At 35.4% G+C, this 24,557-nt stretch overlaps 1 protein-coding gene across 1 annotated transcript; it reads right to left on the bottom strand.

Annotated features, from left to right (window-relative positions):
* Positions 1 to 23,872, bottom strand: LOC131440653 (homeobox protein unc-42-like). The gene is made up of 3 exons (XM_058612124.1): positions 23,455 to 23,872; positions 23,105 to 23,385; positions 1 to 890 (listed from the first exon to the last, which is right to left on the bottom strand). Exons 1-3 carry the CDS (start codon positions 23,762 to 23,764, stop codon positions 660 to 662), a joined length of 822 nt encoding a protein of 273 aa, XP_058468107.1. The 5' UTR covers positions 23,765 to 23,872; the 3' UTR covers positions 1 to 659.
* Positions 23,873 to 24,557: the final 685 nt, after the last annotated feature.

Below are 24,557 nucleotides of genomic sequence, written 5' to 3'. Positions count from 1 at the left end.
TAAAGTTTTATTCGTATTCACGTCATCCAGTTATGTCTATGTTTTAATCTTGTCATCCATTTTTATTAGCACTCTAATACACTTGCTAAGCCGTATTTTCTATTTACGAAAAAAAAAGCTTAACTTCCGCTGATATAACAATTTGTTCATCAATAAATGCATTCACTGATTTTTACTGAGCTAGAAAAAACACTTGGTCAAACTTTGCAATAAACAATGGTCGATTTTAAAATATTAAAAAAAAATTGTTTTTTTTCAGTTTTGCTTAACTCACAATAGACTCAAACATACCTGTATACCTGACATACTGCTCTCAAAACCGTATTCGATTTAAAATATCGCTAAAAATTCTATTATATACTTAAAAATACGATTTTTTCAATAAAATCAATTCGTAGGGTACAAAACATATAACAAATAAATGATGGTGCAGTACTCGACTATATATGTTATATCCACTATGTTATTTCTCGAAAGTATTTTCAGTGTCACACCGTGTTATCCATCTTCTACATAAAACTGCTCTAAAAATGATATATAGAACGCCAGTGTATGGAATACATGTTACAAATTCAGGTAATTTATTTACATTGATATCGTTTATAAAACTTTGCTATCGCCCACGTTTTAAATTGAGTTGCTGCTTAAAGTAAGACTCATCACACGACTTCGACATCTGAAGCATCATCGCTACTAATACCATCTCCAAATCGGCTTTCCAAATTATTTTTCGAGATTTCATCGGATTCAAATTGTCTATGTTTCTCTTGTGAAGATGATGACGTACTCATAAATTTTCGAATTTTATTGTTGATTTCAAAGTTTGTAAACTGCTCCTGCTCTTCTCGTTTCTGCTTTCGCCATTTAGCTCGGCGGTTTTTGAACCATACCTAGGAGAAAAATATAAAAAGTTGGAATGAAATGTTCAGAATTTTTATGATTATGATTTCATGTTATAAAGAAGGTATTGTATTCGCTCCAACATTGAAATTTTGCGAGGCTTGTGTAAAAAATCTATGGTTAGTCTCAAGAATCGATGATACACATTGTGAAGACCAGTATTGGCATTATCATTCTCAAGACATAAAAAATCAGCCATGATCCCCGAAAATAATCAGACATTTCGAATATTGATTATAGAGACAAAAGACTTGGTTTTAATTCCAGAATTGATTTATTCTGTTGTTCTGAACTAAATTAAACCCATTTAATTGCTATTTAGCGCGAATGCAGGGTTTTGCGCAGCGTTTGAACCAGTCCTCTGCTGAGAAGCTATGTTGACTACGATAGAGCGGTGCTTGGTAGAGCGCCCTTCCACTGGCTGGTTTGAACGTTTCTTGGTTTTCAACCACTATACTAAAAATGCCCATCTTTTCAGAATTAACATAACAAATACAAACCTTTGCGATTGCGAAAATGGTTTTGCTGATATAGATCATCTAGTTTGGAGGTGCAGACGATTGGATGATTCAAGGAAAATTTAAAAAAACGAACTCAACAACATCCGTCATGTAACAGACCTCCCAGTTCGGGATATACTTGGTACTATGAACATTCCGGCAATGATAGCGATACAAAATTTTCTGAGCAATGATAACGATACAAAATTTTCTGAGGAATACAACTGTAACATCACGGCATTGAAGCCCAGATAGGAACACACATCGGAGGTTTCACAAAAAATTTAAAAACCCACTCTCATTATATCAGATACTAATTTATGTATTTTATTGTAACTCGGTTTTGAAATGGTTAACTAATAAACCTTATAAAAAAAAACAACTTTTATCTATGGTTGTACAATTATTTATTGATTATTATGAAATACTCGTTAGTATTCCAATTTTGAGTATAATTTAAGAGTCCACTTTCATAAAATTTATGCGATGATTTTACTGTACTGAATTTAAATATAATATTTCACAGGCTTAGCTTATCTGTATATTAAAAGCAAAAAGGTGCAAGTTTCACCTCCAACGTTGGATATTTTGCCACATGTTGATACGCATTCACACAGACATTGCAGCAGGGTGATTTTTAGATTTTTCTATACCATACTGCGTCATTCTGTCGCCTGCTTAGTTTCGCTGAACATTATTGAAGCAAATAAGTTATAAATTGTTTTCTATATTTAACCTACATCGAATCAATTAGTAGTCGAATCAAATAACTCCTCCCACCAATAACCGAGTGTAATTCATCAATCATGCGAGAGAGAGAGAAATATACCTGAAACTACTCATTTTAGTTTGACTTGCTGTTTAGCAAACCTGATCCTGCGCTCAAAATCGTAACCAAACACAATGTGCAACCAACGAGATCAACTAATATTTTTTAGTCAGTACAAGTACACCAAACCCTCAATTTACGCGTCTTATGTATGTAGGGTAAGAGGTATTTTGGCTCACCTTACACACTTAAAACAGATTCTTGAGCTCGGCATAATGAAATACCGAATTAAATCGGCATCACGACATTGTACTGATTGTTCAGTAATCTATATGCTCTTTTCCGAAATTCGTTAATGTATTATTCTAGGTGTCGAACAGTCGTTCGCACCGTACGCGTATAACTTTTGGCTCCTGGAATTTTTTTCTGGCTACCTAGAGTTCCATTGATTCAAGGCTTCAGTTTTTTTTTCAAGGCTACCTGAATCACTAACGGTCTTTTTAAAGACTAACAATTAGCCAGCCTTTTTCAAGGCTATAAAAAGAGTGATATTCTAATATAATCAGTCTTTTTCAAGACTAAGAAATTAATCTGCCATTTTTAAGGCTAGCTTTTCAAAGAACTATTCATCGAACTAATCAGTCTTTATTAAGACTACTGCAAAATCAGTCTTTATCCAGACTTTTCCAAACTAGGAGTCTAATCGAAGACTAATTTAGCCTAGTTAATTAAATTTAAAATTTTATTCATTTCAAAAATGCCTGCGTCCAACCGGAAAGGCAACAAGCCTAAGGCTAAAAATAATTCAATACGGAATAAATCACAATCCGTTATTCAACATTTTTCTAATAACATACACGATCTTATAGAATCTGAATGTAAAAATAAAAGACAACGGACGGATTTCCCTTCCGTTGATTCTATGCCGTCTAACTATATTTACGAGATTCTTCCTGAATCCGATTGTAGCGACATAGAAGAAAATTCTTCAAAAATTCCCAAAATGGACGCTTGTCGTTCTGGGAAGAAACAACTACTACCAGTGACGGTGATGATTTCCGACTTTAAAGCATTCCGTACTGAGCTTTCTACTTTTCTCCCGGAAGTAAAAGTCTCATTTCAAATCGGACGAAGTGGAGAATGTCGAGTCTTGGTCGATGGATTGGAAGATTATGAACGTCTTATCCGATATTTGTCGGAGAAACTTCATAAATTTTATTCATATGATATAAAATCAGACAGACCCTTCAAGGCTGTCTTGGAAGGCTTATCAAATGATCAAAGTACTGATAAAATTAAAAATGAACTAAAAGAATTACTTGATTTTACCCCTTCCGAAGTAATACTTATGAAAAAAAGAGCGAATAGTACTTCTGAACAACGCTCTGGAATTACCTATGAACTTTATCTAATACACTTCAATCGAAGTGATGTAAACAATTTAAAAACTTTAGAAAATGTACGTTTCATTTCCCACATTAAAATTCATTGGGAATATTATAAATGGCATAATCGTATTGCAAACTTAACGCAATGTCGTCGTTGCCAAGGCTTAGGCCATGGAACCAAAAATTGTCATATGGATATACGGTGTTTGAATTGTGGTAAATCGCATTCGAAAGACGTTTGTCCAATGAATGAAACCACTGATAAATTTTTATGTTTAAATTGCGATGGAAATCACATATCCAATTATTTGAAATGTTCTGTCAGGGAGAAAATTTTATACGCTCGTTCGCTTAGACAACATGTCAAATCAACGACTTTAAATTTACAGAACATACCTGAAAATAAAAAAAAAACCGCTACAAATGCCACGCCTAATTTTTCTAAGGCACTTATTTCTTCTAATTTGGAACAAAAAACAGGTACGCCTTCCAATTCGTCTTTTAACGAAAACAATTTATTGACAGGTAGATCGACCTCGTCATCATCTTCTTCTAATGACAGTTACGCGTTGGTAACAGGTAGACAAATACATCTTAATTATTCTAATGTAAATAATCAAAAAAAAAAAACACCTTCTAGTTCATCTTCTAACGAACACAATTTATTAACTGCATTTATTAATTTATAAACAACAACTGAAAATAAAATGATCTACCTACAAGATCAACTTTTTCAAATGATCATCCGAATGAATTCGACTTCCTCACTTTTTGAAGCATTTCAAATCGTATGAGAATTTGCAAATAATATTATAATAAATTTAAAATTAAACAGTGATGTAAAATAATTATTTGAATATTTTAAATTGGAATGCTCTATCTTTAAAATCGAGTGAAAATGAATTTCATAATTTTCTCAAAGTTTGCAAAATTCATATTGCCATTGTGACAGAAAGTTTTCTTAAACCAAATTTCAAATTGAAAGGCAATCCACATTATGTGGATTTGACAGGTTTACTGGAATGGGTGGTGGAGTTGCCATTTTTGTCCAACGGCAAATTAAACATCGAATTTTACCTCCTTTATTGAAAGCTTGGGAATCGAAGTTAAAACCATTCATGGAATATATTTCATCGCTAGAGCATATTTGCCATTCCAATGCACCGGCGAACAATTAAATTTCTTTAAAGGCGATAAGTAATGGTAAAATAATTCATAATCAATTCTCAGCTGGTTACTTCACAGTTCTTCATCCCAGTAATCCGACTTGTTTCTGTGAAAAACCTGTCTACGATTGATCTGGTTCTAAAAGATCAGTCACATTTGTAGTGAACCGATTACACATGCTGACTTTGACTCAGATCATCTTCCTGTAACATTCAGACTTTCTACGAAGCTATAATTAATACAATTAGTTCTATATTCAACTATCATAGAACTAATTGGTTGGATTACAGATCTCACATTGAAAATCATGTGGATCATGAAACTAGTTTAGGAAATTCTGCGGACAACAATTGATCATTTGAATCATTACATTATCGAAACTAGAAATCTTTCAGTTCCCAAAGCTCAAACTAAATTAAATTCTCCTATCATCGATGACAATCTTCAACTGCTCATTCGGTTGAAGAATGTTCGTCGACGACAATATCATCGTTCGCGTGGTCCTGCTATGAAAAATATCGTTAAGGATTTACATAAACAAATTAAACATAGATTAAATCTTTTGCGAAATGAAAATTTCGCTAAAGAAGTTGAACAAATCAAACCATATTCTAAACCCTTCTGGAAACTGTCTAAGGTTCTTAAGAAACCTCAGAAACCAATTCCTGCTCTCGAGGAAGGAAATCAAATACTTCTTACAAATGGCGAAAGAGCTCAAAAGCTTGCTCAGCAGTTCGAGAGTGTCCACAGTTTTAATTTGAACGTTGTGAGTCCTATTGCAAATGAAATCTCACTGAAATATGATCATATTTCAACTTAAGTGTTATTACAAGATGATATTATTGAGACGAATTTTAATTACATTAGGTCAATTATTAGGAAATTTAAAAACATGAAGGCTCCTGGTAATGATGGAATCTTTAATGTTCCGCAGGGTTCGAGCGTAGCTCCAATCTTGTATAATATTTTCACTTCTGATCTTTCAAATCAGAAGGTTGTCAGAAATCGCTATTCTGTGACAACACAAGTTTGTTAGCCACAGGTAGAAATCTAAGAGTGATCCGCAGTCGCCTACAAAGAAGTTTAAATATTTTCAGTGATTATCTGTCAAAATGGAAAATTAAACCAAATGCAGCAAAACGCAATTAATTATATTTCCTCATAAGCCAAGAGCTTCTTTTCTTAAACCAAACAATAATCACATTCTCAAATTGAAAGGCTTGGAATTGACATGGTCTGATCAAGCAAAATACTTAGGTTTAACAATGACAAAAAACTCACTTTCAAGGATCACATTGAAGGAATCCAGGCAAACTGTAATAAATATATTAAATGTTTATATTTATATAAACAGAAGTTCTAAGCTTTGTCTAAAAACAAATTGTTAATTTTTAAACACATTTCCATACCAGCCATGCTTTATGCAGTACCTATTTGGTCAAGTTGTTGGGCCACCAGGAATAAAACGCTTCAAAGGATTCAGAATAAAATTCTGAAAATGATTTTGAAGCGTCCTCCCTGGTTTAGTACAAATGAGTTACACAGACTCACAAATATAGAACCATTATATGTAATGTCACATAATATTATAAGCAAATTCCGACAAAAATCGATGCAATCTTCAATTGAATCGATTCGCTCTCTGTATTAGTTAGTAAGGTAGTATATAATTTCCTTTTCCCCATTACACAATACAGGTAGGTTTAGAATTTTCCCTACACAAAAATCTCAGAATTGCGGAAGCAAATGATGTCTTCATGGTAATAACCAAATCATGTATATAATAGGGTTGAAAAGTCACCACTTGGGGCTAAACACTCAATTTAAATCTTATTAATTTAATTTTAACTCATATTCCAATAAATAGTTATTAAAAAAATGTATTATTCTGATATCTCGGTAGAGCGCGTTCTTTTGCCGGCTTGGAAAAATATTATGCAAAGCTTGTTTCGCTGAACATTATTGAGGCAAATTATTTTCTATAATTGTTACCTACATCGAATCAATTAGTAGTCGAATCAAATAACTCCTCCCACCAATAACCGAGTGTAATTCATCAATCATGCGAGAGAGAGAGAGAGAGAAATATACCTAAAACTACTCATTTTAGTTTGACTTGCTGTTTAGCAAACCTGATTCTATGCTCAAAATCGTAACCAAACACAATGTGCAACCAACGAGATCAACTAATATTTTTTAGTCAGTACAAGTACACCAAACCCTCAATTTACGCGTCTTATGTATGTAGGGTAAGAGGTATTCTGGCTCACCTTACACACTTAAAACAGATTCTTGAGCTCGGCATAATAAAATACCGAATTAAATCGGTAGTACGACATTGTACTGATTGTTCAGTAATCTATATGCTCTTTTCCGAAATTCGTTAATGTATTATTCTAGGTGTTGAACAGTCGTTCGCACCGTACGCGGTACTTTTGGCTCCCGGAATTTTTTTCTGGCTACCTAGAGTTCCATTGATTCAAGGCTTCAGTTTTTTCAAGGCTACCTGAATCACTAACGGTCTTTTTAAAGACTAACAATTAGCCAGCCTTTTTCAAGGCTATACAAAGAGTGATATTCTAATATAATCAGTCTTTTTCAAGACTAAGAAATTAATCAGCCTTTTTAAAGGCTAGCTGTTCAAAGAACTATTCATCGAACTAATCAGTCTTTATTAAGACTACTACAAAATCAGTCTTTATCAAGACTTTTCCAAACTAGGAGTCTAGTTAATTAGGCTAGTTAATTTAATTTAAAATTTCATTCATTTCAAAAATGCCTGCGTCCAACCGGAAAGGCAACAAGTCTAAGGCTAAAAAGAATCTGAATGTAAAAATAAAAGACAACGGACGGATTTCCCTTCCGTTGATTCTATGTCGTCTAACAATATTTACGAGATTCTTCCTGAATCCGATTGTAGCGACATAGAAGAAAATTCTTCAAAAATTCCCAAAATGGACGCTTGTCGTTCTGGGAAGAAACAACTACCACCAGTGACGGTGATGATTTCCGACTTTAAAGCATTCCGTACTGAGCTTTCTACCTTTCTCCCGGAAGTAAAAGTATCATTTCAAATCGGACGAAGAGAAGAATGGCGAGTTTTGGTCGATGGATTGGAAGATTATGAACGTCTTATCCGATATTTGTCGGAGAAACTTCATAAATTTTATTCATATGATATAAAATCAGACAGACCCTTCAAGGCTGTCTTGAAAGGCTTATCAAATGTCAAAGTACTGATAAAATTAAAAATGAACTAAAAGAATTGCTTGGTTTTGCCTCTTCCGAAGTAATACTTATGAAAAAAGAGCGAATAGTACTTCTAAACCACGCTCTGGAATTACCTATGAACTTCACCTAATACACTTCAATCGAAGTGATGTAAACAATTTGAAAACTTTAGAAAAAAGGCGGGTGGGTAATGTCAGAGACATAACTGGATGTCGTGAATTCGAAAACAACTGACATGTTCCTTAACACTTCCGAATATCAATTAGTTGATCAATTGTATGAATTGTCTAAGCACGCCCCTTTTTCACTACTAGAATTTGAAACGATGCACCTAAACTAAAGTACAGATTAGTTACATTAAACATTCTGAAACACAAATATTATGAAATATCCAGAATAGTTCTTTACAATAAAATAATGGTGGCTCTGAAAAGAACTTTTTATGAAAGCGTTTGTGATGGAGAGTGATGAGTTGAATTCGAATTTCGATGGATGCCGCTGACTTCCGTCATCTAATTCCAGGCTGAACTGTTGTCCGTGGGTGCGATACTGATATGGTTGGTGTAGGTGTAGCGTTCACAATCGATTATAATCTTCCAATGAAGGAAACATTAATTCGCTGGATTGATCAATGATACAATAGGCCTGTGATATGAAAAGTATGATATATATCTACGGCTTTCTACATTGATGTTCCTAGCAAATACGAGATCAATACATGTGCCTCCAAGGGTAGTAGCTTGTGAAGGAGCAGATTCCATATCCAACTTCATATAGTTGCTCATGAAATCAATGAATTTAATATTATCTTGTTTTGAGGCATCTATATTGAAATCCCCCACAACTATCATCGGCGTAATTTTATGTGAATATAAAAATAAATTACGCGTGATGAAAAATTGCTTCTCTTTGTAGGTTGTATCTGGCGAAATATATAGAACAACCAACAATACTTTTATACCATTTAGCGTAATATCAATTGCACATATGTCACCGAAATTGTCCGCCAACAACAAATTTTCGTCATATTGTTCACTAAGCTGTTCGAGTTTATGAACAGTAGCAATCAAAGACGCACTGTCCTTAAGGTAAAACGCAACACCACCAGCTCTACAATTAGAACGTTTATATTCGGCGATGCAATTGTAACCTGTTATATTCACTGCAGTACAATTGTCTAACCAAGTTTCGCTAAATGCTAAAATATTACCTTTGGTTAGTATATTGTCAGTTGAAATATCTGAAGCATGATCATTTAAGCTTTGAACATTGAAACTGATTAAGCTAAAACCATGATTCGTCATATCGATAAAATCCAACAGTACATCACTGATTGTGGATAGTTTATGACTGGATAGTCGGTTTAATTCTGTTCTCAGTTCCATCATTCTGGGCGAATCACTACCCTTTGAGTGCCAAAATTTGAAGATGTTCTTTTGGTTAGTTAAGTAAAGCCCATCCATTGTTGTCACCCGTGACAATCCAACATATACTAGTTGTTGTTCCAAAGATTTATCGTAGTCAAGTATAATTTCAGAAAATGTACCTCCTTGCGATTTATGAACCGTGAGTGCACATGCACTAACTATCGGAAATTGAATTTTTTTACAGTTGATGCTGCCAAGCTTAATATTGGCTGATCGTTTTAATATAGGTACCCAATCAAATTGCAGTTGACCTGGATTAGAATACACCAAAGGTCTAGATTTGATCTTTAAGCTGGCACCGATAATATTACTTTCAAATTTTAGCCATAATCGAAGAATGCGCTCATCAGGATTATCATCATCATGTTCGATAAATTTAAGCTCTCCTATGGCCCCGTTAACTAGCCCATCTTCGACATCAATGTTAGTTGAGATCATATAGGACATTCCAAGCGTCAACCGTAATAGATAAGGTAGACCGCCTGTTTCCACTACGCTCATCTTATGCATCTTTAATCTAGCACTAGCTAGTTGTTCCGCATTTCGATAACCTGTGAAAACATCGTTGACAATAAAATCATAGCCCTCTCGTTCACGCAATGCTTCCGTATTATATCTTTCAACATCCATATTGCGATGGAAGAGACGTATAGCATTCGGAACATTTTGTTTACACCACTCAGCTGTTCGGAAGCGGCTTTCAATACGCTCATTTTCAGAATCAGTAAGTGGCATACCATTACCAATTTTAGTAAGTATGGAAGAAAATTCAATATCAGCTTGTCGCATAACTTGAACTAATGGGAAGAAATTAAGTGATTGCCAAAGTACAGGTCCAAGAATAGAGTTTTTACATGGCTTGAAAACTGGCCGTGCGTTCACAGGTGGCAGTTGGCGAAGATCACCACAGAATATTATATGAATTCCGCCAAAAGGATCATCATAGTTCCCAGTGATGTCTTGCAACCGAGTGTGAATAATATTAAGCATATCTGCGCCAATCATGCTTACTTCGTCGATAATAATCGCTTTAACGCCTGAAAAAGCATTGCGATACAGTTGAAGTGCTTCGAACCCAAGTTTTGAACTACTTCTACGTGCCATTGAAATTCGAAAAGCAGAATGAACTGTAGTGCCTCCAATAGCTACCGCTGCTTTCCCTGTTGATGCACAGGCAACATATGCGTTTTTAAGCAAATTGTGCCCTTGACTAAAACGATTATAAGTCTCCATCAATATTCTCAGAGTAAACGTTTTACCACATCCTGCGGGACCAGTGAAAAATATTTGCAAAGGCGTGTTCTTTCCGTCGTAGGCGTGCAAAATATCAATCAAATGTAAAATCAATTTTCTTTGATCTACATTTGTGGCCCTGACCATAGCACAATAATCATGTTTGCTCATGACATTGGTACGTTTTTTGATGACAGCTGACAGAGCACCAGTAGGCAACTGTTCTATATGATCATCGTTGGGCTCCATAGTTATGGCCCGTACGTATTCATTGTGTTTATCGTTGGATTTTTGTTGATCATCACTTCCATTTTCTTCTGCAACACGAAGATATTCTTCGACGATCTGTTCCAACTTAATATCACAATCATATTCCTTTAACTTGTCGAATATGATAGTTTTATTTTGATCATACAAATCAATGAACTTGTTACGATCAAGAATATCACAAGCTTCATTTCGAAATGGTAGAAACAGAAGAACCATTTCACGCTTGTGATCATTTAATTCAGATATTTTATATTTCAACCATCGCACTATGCGAGGTGCATTTCGCTTCTTATACGAATTCGTGTTACTGTTATCCTTCGTGTAACACGCTACGAAGTCAGCTAAACAAATGTCATCGAGATCTGCACGCTTATCATATTTTTGCACTATGTTCAGCGTCCAAACATCGGTAGAATCATCATCAATACCTTCCTCGTCCATTTGTTTAGTATGCTTCCTAGATTTTATACGTTCATGTGGCCACATGGTGGGTATAAATTGTACTTTCCGGCTGGCTTCTGACATTGGTTGACGTAGTAAGTACCAAGCAGCTTCTTGGGCACACATTTCTACTGAATTTAGCATTTTAATACTAACTTTTTTCAGCAATGAAGCATAATCATGATCAGGGTATTCTTCTTGTAACTTAACTAATTCGAGATGTAAGTTACTAATACCTCTGTTCGTTTTATTAACATATTCAACAACATATGCAGCACATGAATATTCATCTAGAATAAATTGAAGATTCATGTTTGACAGTAATTTGTTTGCAACCCATTGATTATACGGGTTGATCCAAAGTTCTTCCATGGAACGTTTCAAAAGAATTATAGGTCTTGGTGTGGAGGCACGAATTACATCCAAGTAGTCATCGTATGAACAATTACAATCGCGAAGGTATTCATCTAATGTCGCATAAATTTTTATATTCAAATTTTCGCGCATTTCTTCACCTTTTTTCATCAACCGATTACGACGGGAGTCATTCGATGGCATTGGCAAAATAATTCTAGTTTGTTCCATGGGCCAATATGGGATGTTAAATCGACAACGCTTTTCGTTCCGTTTGTAACAGGTAAATGTATGCTTATGTACCTCAACTGTGGCGGGTATGTCCTCTGAAATTGTTTCTTTAGGATCATTGTTCAACCACAGCAAAATGTGTGCATGTGGACTGCCACGATGCTGAAACTCTATTCTTTTGAAATAATCGACCACATAATATTCGCCAAAGGAACTAAATCTTGACGAAGATAATATGTTGAGCAAGGTATCAACAAGTTTATTGAAATAAATGCAACAAGTGACTGGATCCTCACTAACGAGTGTAGCTCGCTGCAAAGCAGTCAGTTGATCTACTGGGTTTGCTAAATTAGCGATATGTTCATCAGAAAGTCTATATAAAATTTTTAACAATTCGGGCCATCGAGTTTCATTGGCACTCAAAGTCATGAATATTGTTGGTCTTCCAAGTTGTCTAATCATAGCGAAAACATCATGCTTACGTTGTTGCCAATATTGAACTGAATTCGGGATAGACTTGAGAAACGATAAATTACGTTCAATGCAAGTCTCCAAGAACTCTCGGTTCTTCAACATTTCGCGAGTTATATTCGCAGTTCCCATGCACTTAAAAGTGCTGTGCAAACCTTCTGAAACACGAAGTCGCATAATTTTTGCCGCCATATACAATAGGTGTTTCGGTTTGGCACCTCGCCTATCCTGGCGCCTGAGTTCACTTGTAGCCATCATAAATGGTGTAACATGAAGATCAGTCCTGAAAGTGCGTGGATGTCCAAAATAAATATCTGGAAATGAGAGTTCTTCCGCAAACTCGTCATATATTATTGACAGAGGAATTCTATTCTGAGCAGGCGCAATTTCCAAACACTGGTCTTCATTCCAAAGGAGCGTTTGTTGTTGCCCAATCAAAAGCTCAAAATCACTTTGAGAATCAATAGATTCAAGCTCGTTGTCATGATCAAGTATTACTGACGAGGAGTCACCAAACTGGTTTAATTGATCTTGATTAATTACTATATTGTAACGACGGTATAATGGAGTATCAACAAGATACATAAGCCACTTTTTCACAGTAACTTTTTTAACGAATCCATTCAAATAGGATGATTTATGAATCGAATGCTTCTTAATGCTAACATTGAATGCATAATCATCATCAATGTTTCTAGGAAGCACGCGAACCATTTCAGAAACATCTACTGGGACATTAATAATTTGTCCCATAATTGAATGACTACCTGCTGCGTGACGCAAACGGCGAATTTGCATGAAAGGTATCCTTGGTGAGATGAGTCTCTCACTTATGGGATCAAGTGGAGGTAGATCTAGCGGACGAGTGGGATATACAAAACCATTCGTTTTCGCTAGGTTTGGTATAACCCCACGTTTCAAACTGCTTCGGCATGTTTGACATGCTCTAAAGTTATCTGTGGATTCAAAAGAAGCCAATGTGATAAGCAAATTTTCCTCATCTCTGTTAATAGTTTTCAAATCATTTCGAAACCATAATCGATCGCAAACGCTACACACTACACCAAACTCATTATCAGTAAATCGCTTTTTGAACTCACGATCAGCCCTTTCATAAATACACATCATATCTATAAAGAAATAAAAAAAAACCTGTTTTAATCCACCTAGTGGTGTAATGATGCCTTTCTCATATCAATCATACTATCATATATAATACTGTGGTATTCTTCAAAATAATTTCCTTCGATTTGTTTGACCGGCTACTGATAAAAACTATCGAAGTTTTGAAGTCGATTTAGAAAACTTTTTTACGGTTTTTCGCCCTTTTCAGTGATGGTATAAAATTTTTAACACACTTTACCCTATATTTCCGGATCCAGATGAAATTCAGGAATTATGTATGGGACCACAAGACCTAACTTTGTGAAAATCGGTTCAGCCATCTCCGAGAAAAGTTAACGCACGTAACGTTACGTACACACATACGCACATTCACACATTCACACACACACGCACACACACACGCACACACACACACACACACACACACACACACACACACAAATTATCATACATTTCACTTTGATACTATTCCGAAACTGTATGTTCTGAACTTGAAACTATTTCTTTTTAATATTCTAATATAGGCTAGGTACAACAAATTTGTAGTTTATTTTTCGAAAACTTTTAAGTAAGAAGACTTTTGACTCTTCAGTAAGAGCCAATTATTATTATTATTATTATTATTATTATGTAATAATACTAATAATAATTAACATATTTCATAAATTTTAAAATAATAAAATCAATCATTCGAAATATCGATTCTTCAGCACAGAATCAAGCTAATCACCAAGATAGAAAATTATTGCAATATATCAAGCACTTTAACTCCGCTATCCGTAATATTATCACTAGCACTTCATAATTAGTATTGAAAAATCTGGCACGAATTCAAAATAGAGAGAAACTAACAATGATTAAAAACAACACATCAGAAGTATATTCAAGATAAGTAAACAAACCGTTATAATCAATAACTATATTAGAAAATATGCCAGACATGATAGTAAAATTTAACATAAACATACCAGATCGGCTTCCAATCGAAACCGGATTTTGAATCCCGCTCACTCCAGCACTCAACGACTCGATTGGCGCTTCCAGGCCATCACTGGACACTGCTCCTTCCTGACGCACTCGTCTCAAAAGACGACTCGGTTCTTCTTCAGTAGGTTCCGATGGAGGCACCTGTCGCTTCCTCTTGCGATGGTTAGCAAGGTATTTTGCCTGAAGATACCGTGATCGCGCCATAACAAGCACTTTCAATGAAAGCTGTATCCAGAATGAGGAATCGCTTTTTGCCTTTAGTTAAAGAGTTCAGCAGAGTTGTCAGGTTATTTTTTCAAAAAACTGTCTCTGACTCAAAAATTTATCTGGATTTGTCTGGATCTACTATATACAAGAACTTTTGACCGGGCTTCATTCTCACCACCTGTCGTATCGAGGCCAAAATCGTAAAGATCTTGCGAGATCTGACAAAATCTAGGAAAATTTGGAAAATCTGGGAAAATTTGGAAAATCTGGTAAAAGATCTGGTGAGTTTGAGTGTGTGGCGAAGCGAGAAAAATCTGGCATTTGCCAGATAAATCTGGCAACCTGGCAACGCTGGAGTTCAGCACTATGTATTAATTACTCAAGTTAAAAACTTATCTCTCTTTCTCTCTTAGAGGGTACGGTGTTAAGAATTATTTTCTTTTCGCAACATTTAAGTCTGTATTGTTCAGGAGAAATCTGTATATGTGGAAACCTTATTTCGCACGGCATATTTCGAGACGACACCCATACTTGTATAAAGATGTTTCTAACACAAAATTTTCTTTTTCGTATTGCGAAACAGCGTTACTGTCGTAATTGAATGTGTTAGATATCACGACCAAAAAGCGCCCCATCCTAAAGAATTCACGGCAAAATAAAGAATTCACGACAAAAAGAAACACATATTGATCTGTACGTGGCAACTCTTTCGCACGGCATATTTGTATACTAGTATAAAGATGTATTCAACATCATCACTTCTACTTTCGCATTGCCGTTCGTAATTAAATGTGTTAGTGACGGTGCAAATTAATTCAACTTCTCGTTGTTTCGGCAACAGTTGCTCGAAAAATGATAGGAAAGCGACAAAATTCAACTAGTTCTTTATGATTATTTTTAGCACTTAAAAGTGCTATTTGAATGGGCCTTGCTTGCTGGAATTTTCGGCTTCCTTTCACCCGGTTTTCGCTGTCATCGTCCCGTACGTTCAGAGTAGCTGCTTTAACTTAAATGCTATTTTTCACATCACCTTTGTTAGAATTCCTTCTTGTACGCAGAACGGGAAACAGTGAGCAGGCTTCCCAGCAGTACTGCTTTTCAATGACATCCGCCACGAGATAGCATGAACTGTCGGAGCGCAAAGTCGAAAGCCCAGTCTACAATATGTGTGCAAGCATATGCCGAACTGTAATGGCAACAGCGCTCGCATGCCTAAATGAATGCTGTCACTGAGACAGTTTCAACTCACCAGTTTGATGAGAGTATTCTATCCGGAGAGTAGTCAAACCGAACGGGCTGTTTGTATCCTGTTTCTTTCTGTTCGCTCATTCGCATAAAATGTTACGGGGACAGCCTTAGAAAATCGAAGACATCCTTTGATTTTTAGGGAATTACTGTTACGAAGGGCTGTCGCAAGCCGGCTGTCTCATCAATGTCTCTTGAAGCAATAAACCGGCTGTTTCTGGAGACGAGCTGTGGTTCATAGTGCGCTCGCACTATTTCGGCTGCCTCAATGAAATGGTACTAGTACATACGATTGCGTTGTTGGGATTACCTTTGCAGGAAATTTTAGGGTTTCATTACATTACCATTGTGAAATAAAGAAATTGTTTTAGATTTATATATACTGTCGGCGAAGGCAATGAATTTTAATAACTAACGAATATTAAAAGATAAACACAGAGTTTTGTGTAACGGCTCATATATCTGAATTACTGAAGTATTCATCCTTAGTGCTTCCTTCTTATTCCTAAAGAAACAGATACACTAGCATTCATTGATAATACTCCGAAAATATCTTATGCACCCTTATTCTGAATAACGACGTTTTGATTTTTCTGTTTCTCCTAGGATAACTAAACCAATGAATTTTTTAGGGTTGGAAATGACAGCCACAATATTATTATTATTATTATTATTATTTGATGAGTTGGCTAGAGCTGGTGAAACGAATGATTTCGTTGGTCCTGAACCAGCTTTACCACTTTCAACTAGTTGGATAAAGCACAAGATTCGTTCTTGGGCTGCATCCAAACATGCCAGCTACTGGCGCAGCTTGCAAACTTGCGCTCAGACAAAAGCATGTCTACCAGATTTAAATCTGAAAATGTCAAAGTGTCTACTGTATTTTTCCAAGCATCATTGCAGTATTCTGGTCAGAGCTCTGACTGGACATAGCAAACTCAATGATCACATGGCTACTATTCAACGTGCTGAGTATTATTATTATTATTATTATTAATATTATTAATATTATTATTATTATTATTATTATTATTATATTTATTTATTCCCGCTTTCAAACTTAATTGTGGTCGTTCACCGGGGAATCACACCTACATTTTTCAATATATCATTTTTCATTTTTTTAACATAATTTTTTTTCAGAAAGAAAACTGTTAAATATATGCAATGAACTCGGCTCTCAGAATGTTTCACTATTCATTTACAATATTTAAAGTTCCAAACGTTTGATTTTTTTTAATGCGGACACAAGCTACTTAGCCAATTAGAGTAGAAAATTTTAGACATTCTTAGACTTGTAACTGCGGAAGTCGGATCCGAATTAAATTCAATAGTAACCTATGCAGCCTTTTCATTTCAGCCTGATTTGGGAAAATAGGTGCAGTCATGCCTGAGAAATTGAGTGACGTTGTTTGACACATACAATACACATACATACACACGGAGGAATTACTTAACTTATTCTAGTCGAATGTCAACTTTCACTAGTCGAATTTTCAAGTAATTTCAAAACCTTTTTTTATGACAAAATCAAAATCTATGTATACACACTATGAAATTTTTATAATTCCAATGGCAGATATAAGATTCTTCAAAACCAAATTGAGCTTGAATTCATGTTTAGGTAGTTTTTGTTACTTACCATTTTTGGAAATATAAGTGTACTTTATAGGTAATCGTACTTATCCCCAAATTTCCTAACCAGAACCGGCAATGAAATTCAACACGATGAATCTATAGTGCATCGAAATGTGAGGGCGTGAGGGCCGACTGAAACAGAGAACCAAAAATGTGTACGAGAATTGTAGCAAGCGCAGAGAAACTGGATGTGCTGTTTGAAATTTCAAGGCACCGCATCTAATGTCGTTTTCGTTTTTAAATTGCACTACACTGGTGTAGCGAAAGCTGCACTGAAACCGTTCGTTTTTACCAATTGCACTACACCAGTGCTACACTTTTTCTGCACCGATACCACTGGTGTAGCACTCATCAAAAGTTTGGTGTAGCTCTGTGCAATGGAATCGTTTATTGTAGTCAATGGTTACTGTTTATGTTTTCGTCATTTTTGTTCGTTTATTCATGCCTCAGTGTAGCACTGCACCGGTGTAGTGCAAATTAAAAACGAAAACGCCATAAGTAAATGTAAAGTGACAGTTTTAATGTGTGTAAAAGTCGCGAACTTCTGGTAGCTATGACCAAAATAATATAATAGTTAATATGCCGTTTCTAGAGATAAGATAATTCAATGCATAACAGGAAGAAAATGAATTCCAGATTATCAGCACATATGTATTTTGGAATATATTCCAGGTTAATAGAAACACTATACTATTCATATATAGAAGATAACTGGATATGTCTGGAAGGCTTGAGACCATATTACTCAAGAAAGACATTATTAAATAACTTGGTGAACTAAAACTTTTTTCTAAATAAAACGAAATAAACATTCGAATCTGTTACGGGCAACCATGCTGCATTCCACGCTTGGAAACATGTTTTTTGGAAGAACCGCAATTTTTCATTCAGTTTTTGCATTCAAAGCTTTGTTGTACGGTACCTGCAAATAAGTTTCTAAATGATTTTTGCATTGCTAATTCCGACTCCAAATTTTGCACTCAAGGTTTTTATTCGATTCGCTCCAAGCACACCAGTACGCGCCTACACTATGAATGTTACAGCCCACAAACCGAACGTAAACTGCCTGAAACGAGCACGCCGAACTGTCTCAGCTCTTTAATTATGAATATAATTGCTTGAAAACAAACTTTTCTTTCTATAGAATTTCATTGATCGATCGATTCATAGAAGATCGACCAAAATAAAAAAATTGACTATTCATTTAAACCAAAGTCCGTTCTTCAATCCATTTCGTATTAGTAGTTTCGTATATTATTAATTATCAATAAAATTGTTATCAATGCCTTAACAACGGTGATTGCTATGCGCAATGATCAACCGCTGCGCAAAGCAATCACCAAAGGCAAAACTAAAACCCACTTGCTTGCCTCGAATCTTCATAGCAAACCAAGAGCAACAAATTTGAACCGCACCGGCTACTGTCGCAGACCTGGTCAAGGGAGAGTAATATTTTGCTCTCGACAGAAACAACGCAGTGACTGATACCCGAAGTTTACTGTCGCATCAGCGAGAACTTCATGCTTCTTCGGCTGTCGTGGACCATGACAAAATGTTTTGAGATGGAATGAACTGTCGAACGAAGGGAATGACGGCAACGTTGGCTGTACAGAACTATTTGTCTAAGGGCTGTCGTGATGAAACCTATCACAAGGCTGTCATGGAAAGAGTAGCAAGACAGCCTCAATAATAATGTCGCGCGGCGGTACATTTGGGAAGCCTGACAGTGAGACGACAGGTCCACGATGTTGCTCTCGTGTGTCTTGTTTCGGGAACAGATGCTCAGCAAATGGTAGGAAAAATGAAGCAACTTTTATATGGATGCTCTTGTATAGATGCAGACATCTCGCGTTCTGATTGGCTGGTGCTGTCATGGGTTAAATCAAACAGGTTTTTCAATAGTGTACTATTGAAAAACTTCAATGTTGTTGCAATACACGTTCAAGTTGAAAATTTTCGATTCTATTGGTAGTTAGATTATATGAATCCTTCAACAGATCACTGAGCTATGAGCTTTCAAAATACGAGAAAGGCAAACGCGCCTTATGAATTATCCTCTTTGATACTCGTTTATACCAAACATTTAAGAAAAGTTTAATTTTGAACTATTTGAGATTATGTCACACAACTGAAAATTTTATCATAAAATTGTGATCATATTTCCGATGGCATGTTGCAAGAATTATGTTGATTCATTAGATTATTCACGATCAAAAACTTATCACTCTCTCAGAGGGTAAATTTTGAAAAGGCGCTCCATAGTAAAGTAAGTCGTATTCACGACAAAAGGCAAGTGGGTAATGTCAGATACATAACTGGATGTCGTGAATACGAAAACAACTGACATGCTCCTTAACACTTGCGAATATCAATTAGTTGATCAATTGTATGAATTATGCAAGCATTCCCTATTTCCACATTTTTCGCGAAAACAAAGAAGGCTTCATTTGATCTAGATTACTGTGAATTTCACACAGCGAAAAGTGCAAAAATCAAATCAAACAGTTCTAGATTTGCACTAAACTGAGGATATTTACCTTCGATTTGCGAGCAAGAAATAGTAATAGTTCTTTAGAAAACTTTTAGAGCCATAAGAACGGCTAATTTCGTATAATGCTCTCCACCGTTGCTTTTTCACCAATGCAAATGACTGGCAGCTGTGACGTAATCGCTCTTGTCGGAAGCGAAACTAGCTTTGCAAACGGCACAAAACACATCTGCTCGCATTGGTGATAGAATCCAAACTGATCCAATTTTTGTTAGGAGCTTTCTTTTACGTGATTTCGTTTGTAGCTTTTTCACAAATGGACGGTCCTAACGGCTATAAAAATAGCCGCATACAGAATTTTAATGTTGATTATTTCATTTCGAATTTGCATAATTTATTGAAATCAACTATCAATATGCTGTAGGGATTCGTTTCCTGCATTCAGAAGGACCAAATTGCGAATTGGAACTCACTGCGATATTCATCACTTTTCGGAACATTTTTCTCGAACGATTTGTTGTACAGTAGCAGATATTTTGTTCTCTTCCTTAGAACGCGTTCTGATTGGCTGGTGTTGACATGGGTCAAATGAGACAGGTTTTTCAATAGTGTACTATTGAAATACTTCAATGCTTTTGCCATACACGTTTAAATTGAAAAGTTTCGATTCTATTGGTAGTTAGATTATATAAATCCGTATCGTATTCACGACAAAAATCTGATTTTTTATTATCGAATACAGCACTTATCCATTTTTCTGTTTACATCAAGGATGGCTTTTATCGCATCAGAAAACATCCTCTAGCAACTGTTCACACGATTCAATCAGTGCCATCAAAGAGAGATGGATTCTCAGCAACAGAAAACCGGCATGGTTCAGTTAACATAGAATGGACACCAGTGCGAAGGCGAATTTCTCTCTATAAACCGTATGTGCAACACGGGTTAGCACGCTGCTGTAAGGATTCGATCTGAAGCAACAAACGGTCGCTCATTCTCATTTTGCAATCCGATTCTATACGGGCAGTGGATAATTGCGACATAATCATTTTACTATTGCCGCTTATTCACCCGTGAATGAATATATAGCTTCCATTGCATTGTGAGCGAACAATTCCACCGCTCTCAAAGAGGACGCCTTTCCAGCCAAAAAGAATCACACAAACAAAACACTAGTGGAAGCAAATATATTCCACATATGCACGGATGGTACAGTGTGCTAGTATCAGAGTCTTCATGAAGCACAGAAACCGTGAATATAATTTTCTCTCTCATGGCATGAACGTCGATCTTCTCACAAAATAATTCACCAAAAAAACTATCTTCACGGGGCTAGAAAGTAATGAACATTTTATATTCAGTTTTCGCTAACAGACTGATGACTGGCTCTCCGAACGCGAACGACTTTTGATGATGACTTTATGCTCACCAAATACTGCAAACAAACAAAGAGAAAAACTAGCTCCTGTACTCTGGTTACTTCTGTAAATTAAATTCCTGCTGAATAGCGTTTAATTGGGTTTAATCGAAGTTGTGTTTGATAGTTAATCAACCAGTATAATAAAATTAAAGTCTTTTAATCAGTATTCAGCATTGAACATTTTTTCATTAAATTTTTATTGTGTATTGCTATGAGCTGTGAGAGCTGTGAAAAAAACAATATTACAGCAAAACCTTTATTCTAATAAACGCTCTAGCGGTGGCAGTTCACACAAAATGAATTCTGCATAAACAAATTTGAATCGCGCTCGGACCTCGAAGAAACATGCGACAGTTAAGAGCCATTCATCAGTCTGTTAGTGAATACTGAATACATAATCTTCATCACTTCCTAGCACCGTGAAGATAGTTTGCTGGCTGTGTATAATGGTGCTAGAACTTCTCTCTTACCGAAAGAAGGAGAAACAGTAGCAGAGGTGAATTTTGTTCGCTCTCTTCCATTCTCGTGCATGGACAGCCATTTCAATAAGCAACAAGGCTCACACTTTCTCAAAAGCGACATGATTCATAAAGCAGGTATATTCATGAATATCATACGCCGTGAAGCATGTATACTCATCTTCACTGCTTCGTTCGTCCAAACCCTGATAAGTTGTGTCTATGAAAATATCTATGAATGCTCCATACACGGGTTTTGAAATATTGTAACCTAATGTGAGAATCATCAAGTCGAATAATCGATTCGATTTTCTGCGATAATTGTCAACTTACGATTCTCTCTTGATAAATTCCACACAGCGCCGATCATTGCAAAACAGTATCTATTTTTGCAAGGGCCGTGAAATACTCAGAGTATGAAGTGGAGCGAAGAAATGTAGAAAAATTCTCTCACGGTTCATGCATTGACAGGTAGTGAGTTCTTCATCATCTACCAGATTGAAGATGTTGTATGCAATGTAGAGGATATCGAGACGTTCTATGCCAAATTATCGGCAATCACCAACACTGGTTTACATGGGACAGTGTTATTCAAAGTTTTGAACAATACTAAATTCAATTATGATAGTAGACGAGAGTTGTGACCCAATGCACCCGCCACGGTAGGTGTATTAGGCCAAATATCAACAAATTTTCAAGTTCAGTTTTTATGTTAAAATGTGAAGGTATAGAGGAATACAAAAATGCCAGAGTGCGAAGTGTTTAAATATCTTTCATTTAGAGTTATAAAAAATGTCAAGTGAAAAATGGCATAAGTCTTTCGATTCGCACCTAACTGTAAGAATTTATTTCAATCTTTCTTATACATTTATCGGACAACAATAAGTTTTACAGTTTGCATATAGTTGAGAACCAATAAATACAGTAAATTAGGATTTAGAATTAATCATGAATTATTGTTTGAAACTAAAATAATAATTGAACAATTATATGTAGTTTTATTCGAACAGAAGAAAAACAGTAAGCAAACATAAGTTTAAAAATATTGGATTAAAAATTATCTTCACAATACAATAAATTGTTTTAAATCTCGTAGATCAGTGAGTTGATTGTGCTGTGAATCAAATTTTCTATATTTTTACTAATATACTTACTTCTACTCGTTCTTCTTTCAAATCCACTTTCACAGCCAATTTTTCGCGCAATAATACATCTGGGTAATGTGTTTTATCAAACGTCGCTTCCAATTGCTCTAATTGATCCTCAGTAAAAATGGTGCGATGTCTACGTTTTCGTTTGATGTGAGTATCAGTGTGAAAGAATGGGTATCGAGGGCGAAATGGTCCGTTGCAAGATACAACTCCAACTGACGAATGCAGTTGTGAAGAAAATAAATCATGTTGCATATATCCATGACAAGATGAAGGATACGTAACTAATGATTTTGGATAAAAAAAAGCGGTATTAAATAATTACTTTTCATTAACGATAAGATATAGTATACTTCCTAGCAGGTTTGCTGGTACTATTGACAGTTCTGAAGAGTTTGAAGGGCGAATCGAATTGATGCCAGAATATTGAAAATAGCTCCTTGAACTATTTTTGACGATGTCCAATGACCTAAATTGTTCTTGATTTTTGCTCAATGTTGAGAAAACTGTACTTTGTAAAGTTTTTTTTGGCAATTGTGAATCTATTCCCAAAATACTTTCGATGGTAAAAATAGACACAGATGGCGATTTATCCTTTGGAAAACTTATTTGTTCATCGGAAACAATCTCCACACTACTGTTTAAATGCTTTTCGTTCAACATTTCTAACACAATCAGTATCGACTTAGTAATGTTTTAGCTGGTGTTGTGTTCACGGTGAAAAATCACTGTTGCGAGTGGAACTATTATAAATCAAACAAAATAACACTTACTTTCAATACGGTACGTTAAATATTACCGCTTACACAATCAAAAGCGCAGTTTTGACATGTTAAAGAAAGCGGTTGGATTAATACTCAACAATTCACCTTTGCAATACAAATCTACTGATTTCTAAAATATCATTGGAAATTTGGTTGTTTCTTTAAAAACGAAAAGGGTTGTGATATGACCAATTTTTCTCCGAGACAATCAAACTTTTTGGAATTATCACCTAATCAGTCTTTTCAAAGGCTACCTAAAATTAGTTTTTCTTTTGACCTTAGTAGACTAATTTAGTGTAATTAATTTCCATACTTGAAAAAAATTCCTTAGACCTTCTAGAAAGATAATATACTATGCAACAAAATTCTTCTAACATTCCTAAAATGGACGCTTTTCTGCAACAATTCACAAGCAGATAAAATATTGAAATTCCTGGCCTTTTTGATACATTTTTTGGTTGATAAGGTGACAATAAAAATTCTGGTTTGATAAAACCAATGTTTTTTCTTTCTCTAAACGCAACGATTTATTTTATTGAAATAGTGACAAATGAAAATTTGGTTTAATATAGCAAATATTGTTGCATGAAACAAGAAAACTAGACTTTTGATTTTTCTCTGTGGATACGTTTGTTGCAATAAATATTTAATATAATCAGCTAAAAATGAACCAATCTTATTTATTTATTTAT

This window comes from Malaya genurostris, chromosome 1 (assembly GCF_030247185.1).
Source record: "Malaya genurostris strain Urasoe2022 chromosome 1, Malgen_1.1, whole genome shotgun sequence".
NCBI lineage: Eukaryota > Metazoa > Arthropoda > Insecta > Diptera > Culicidae > Malaya > Malaya genurostris.
Note: the sequence above shows the minus strand (reverse complement) of the source record. Positions and strands in the feature narration are given on the sequence as shown.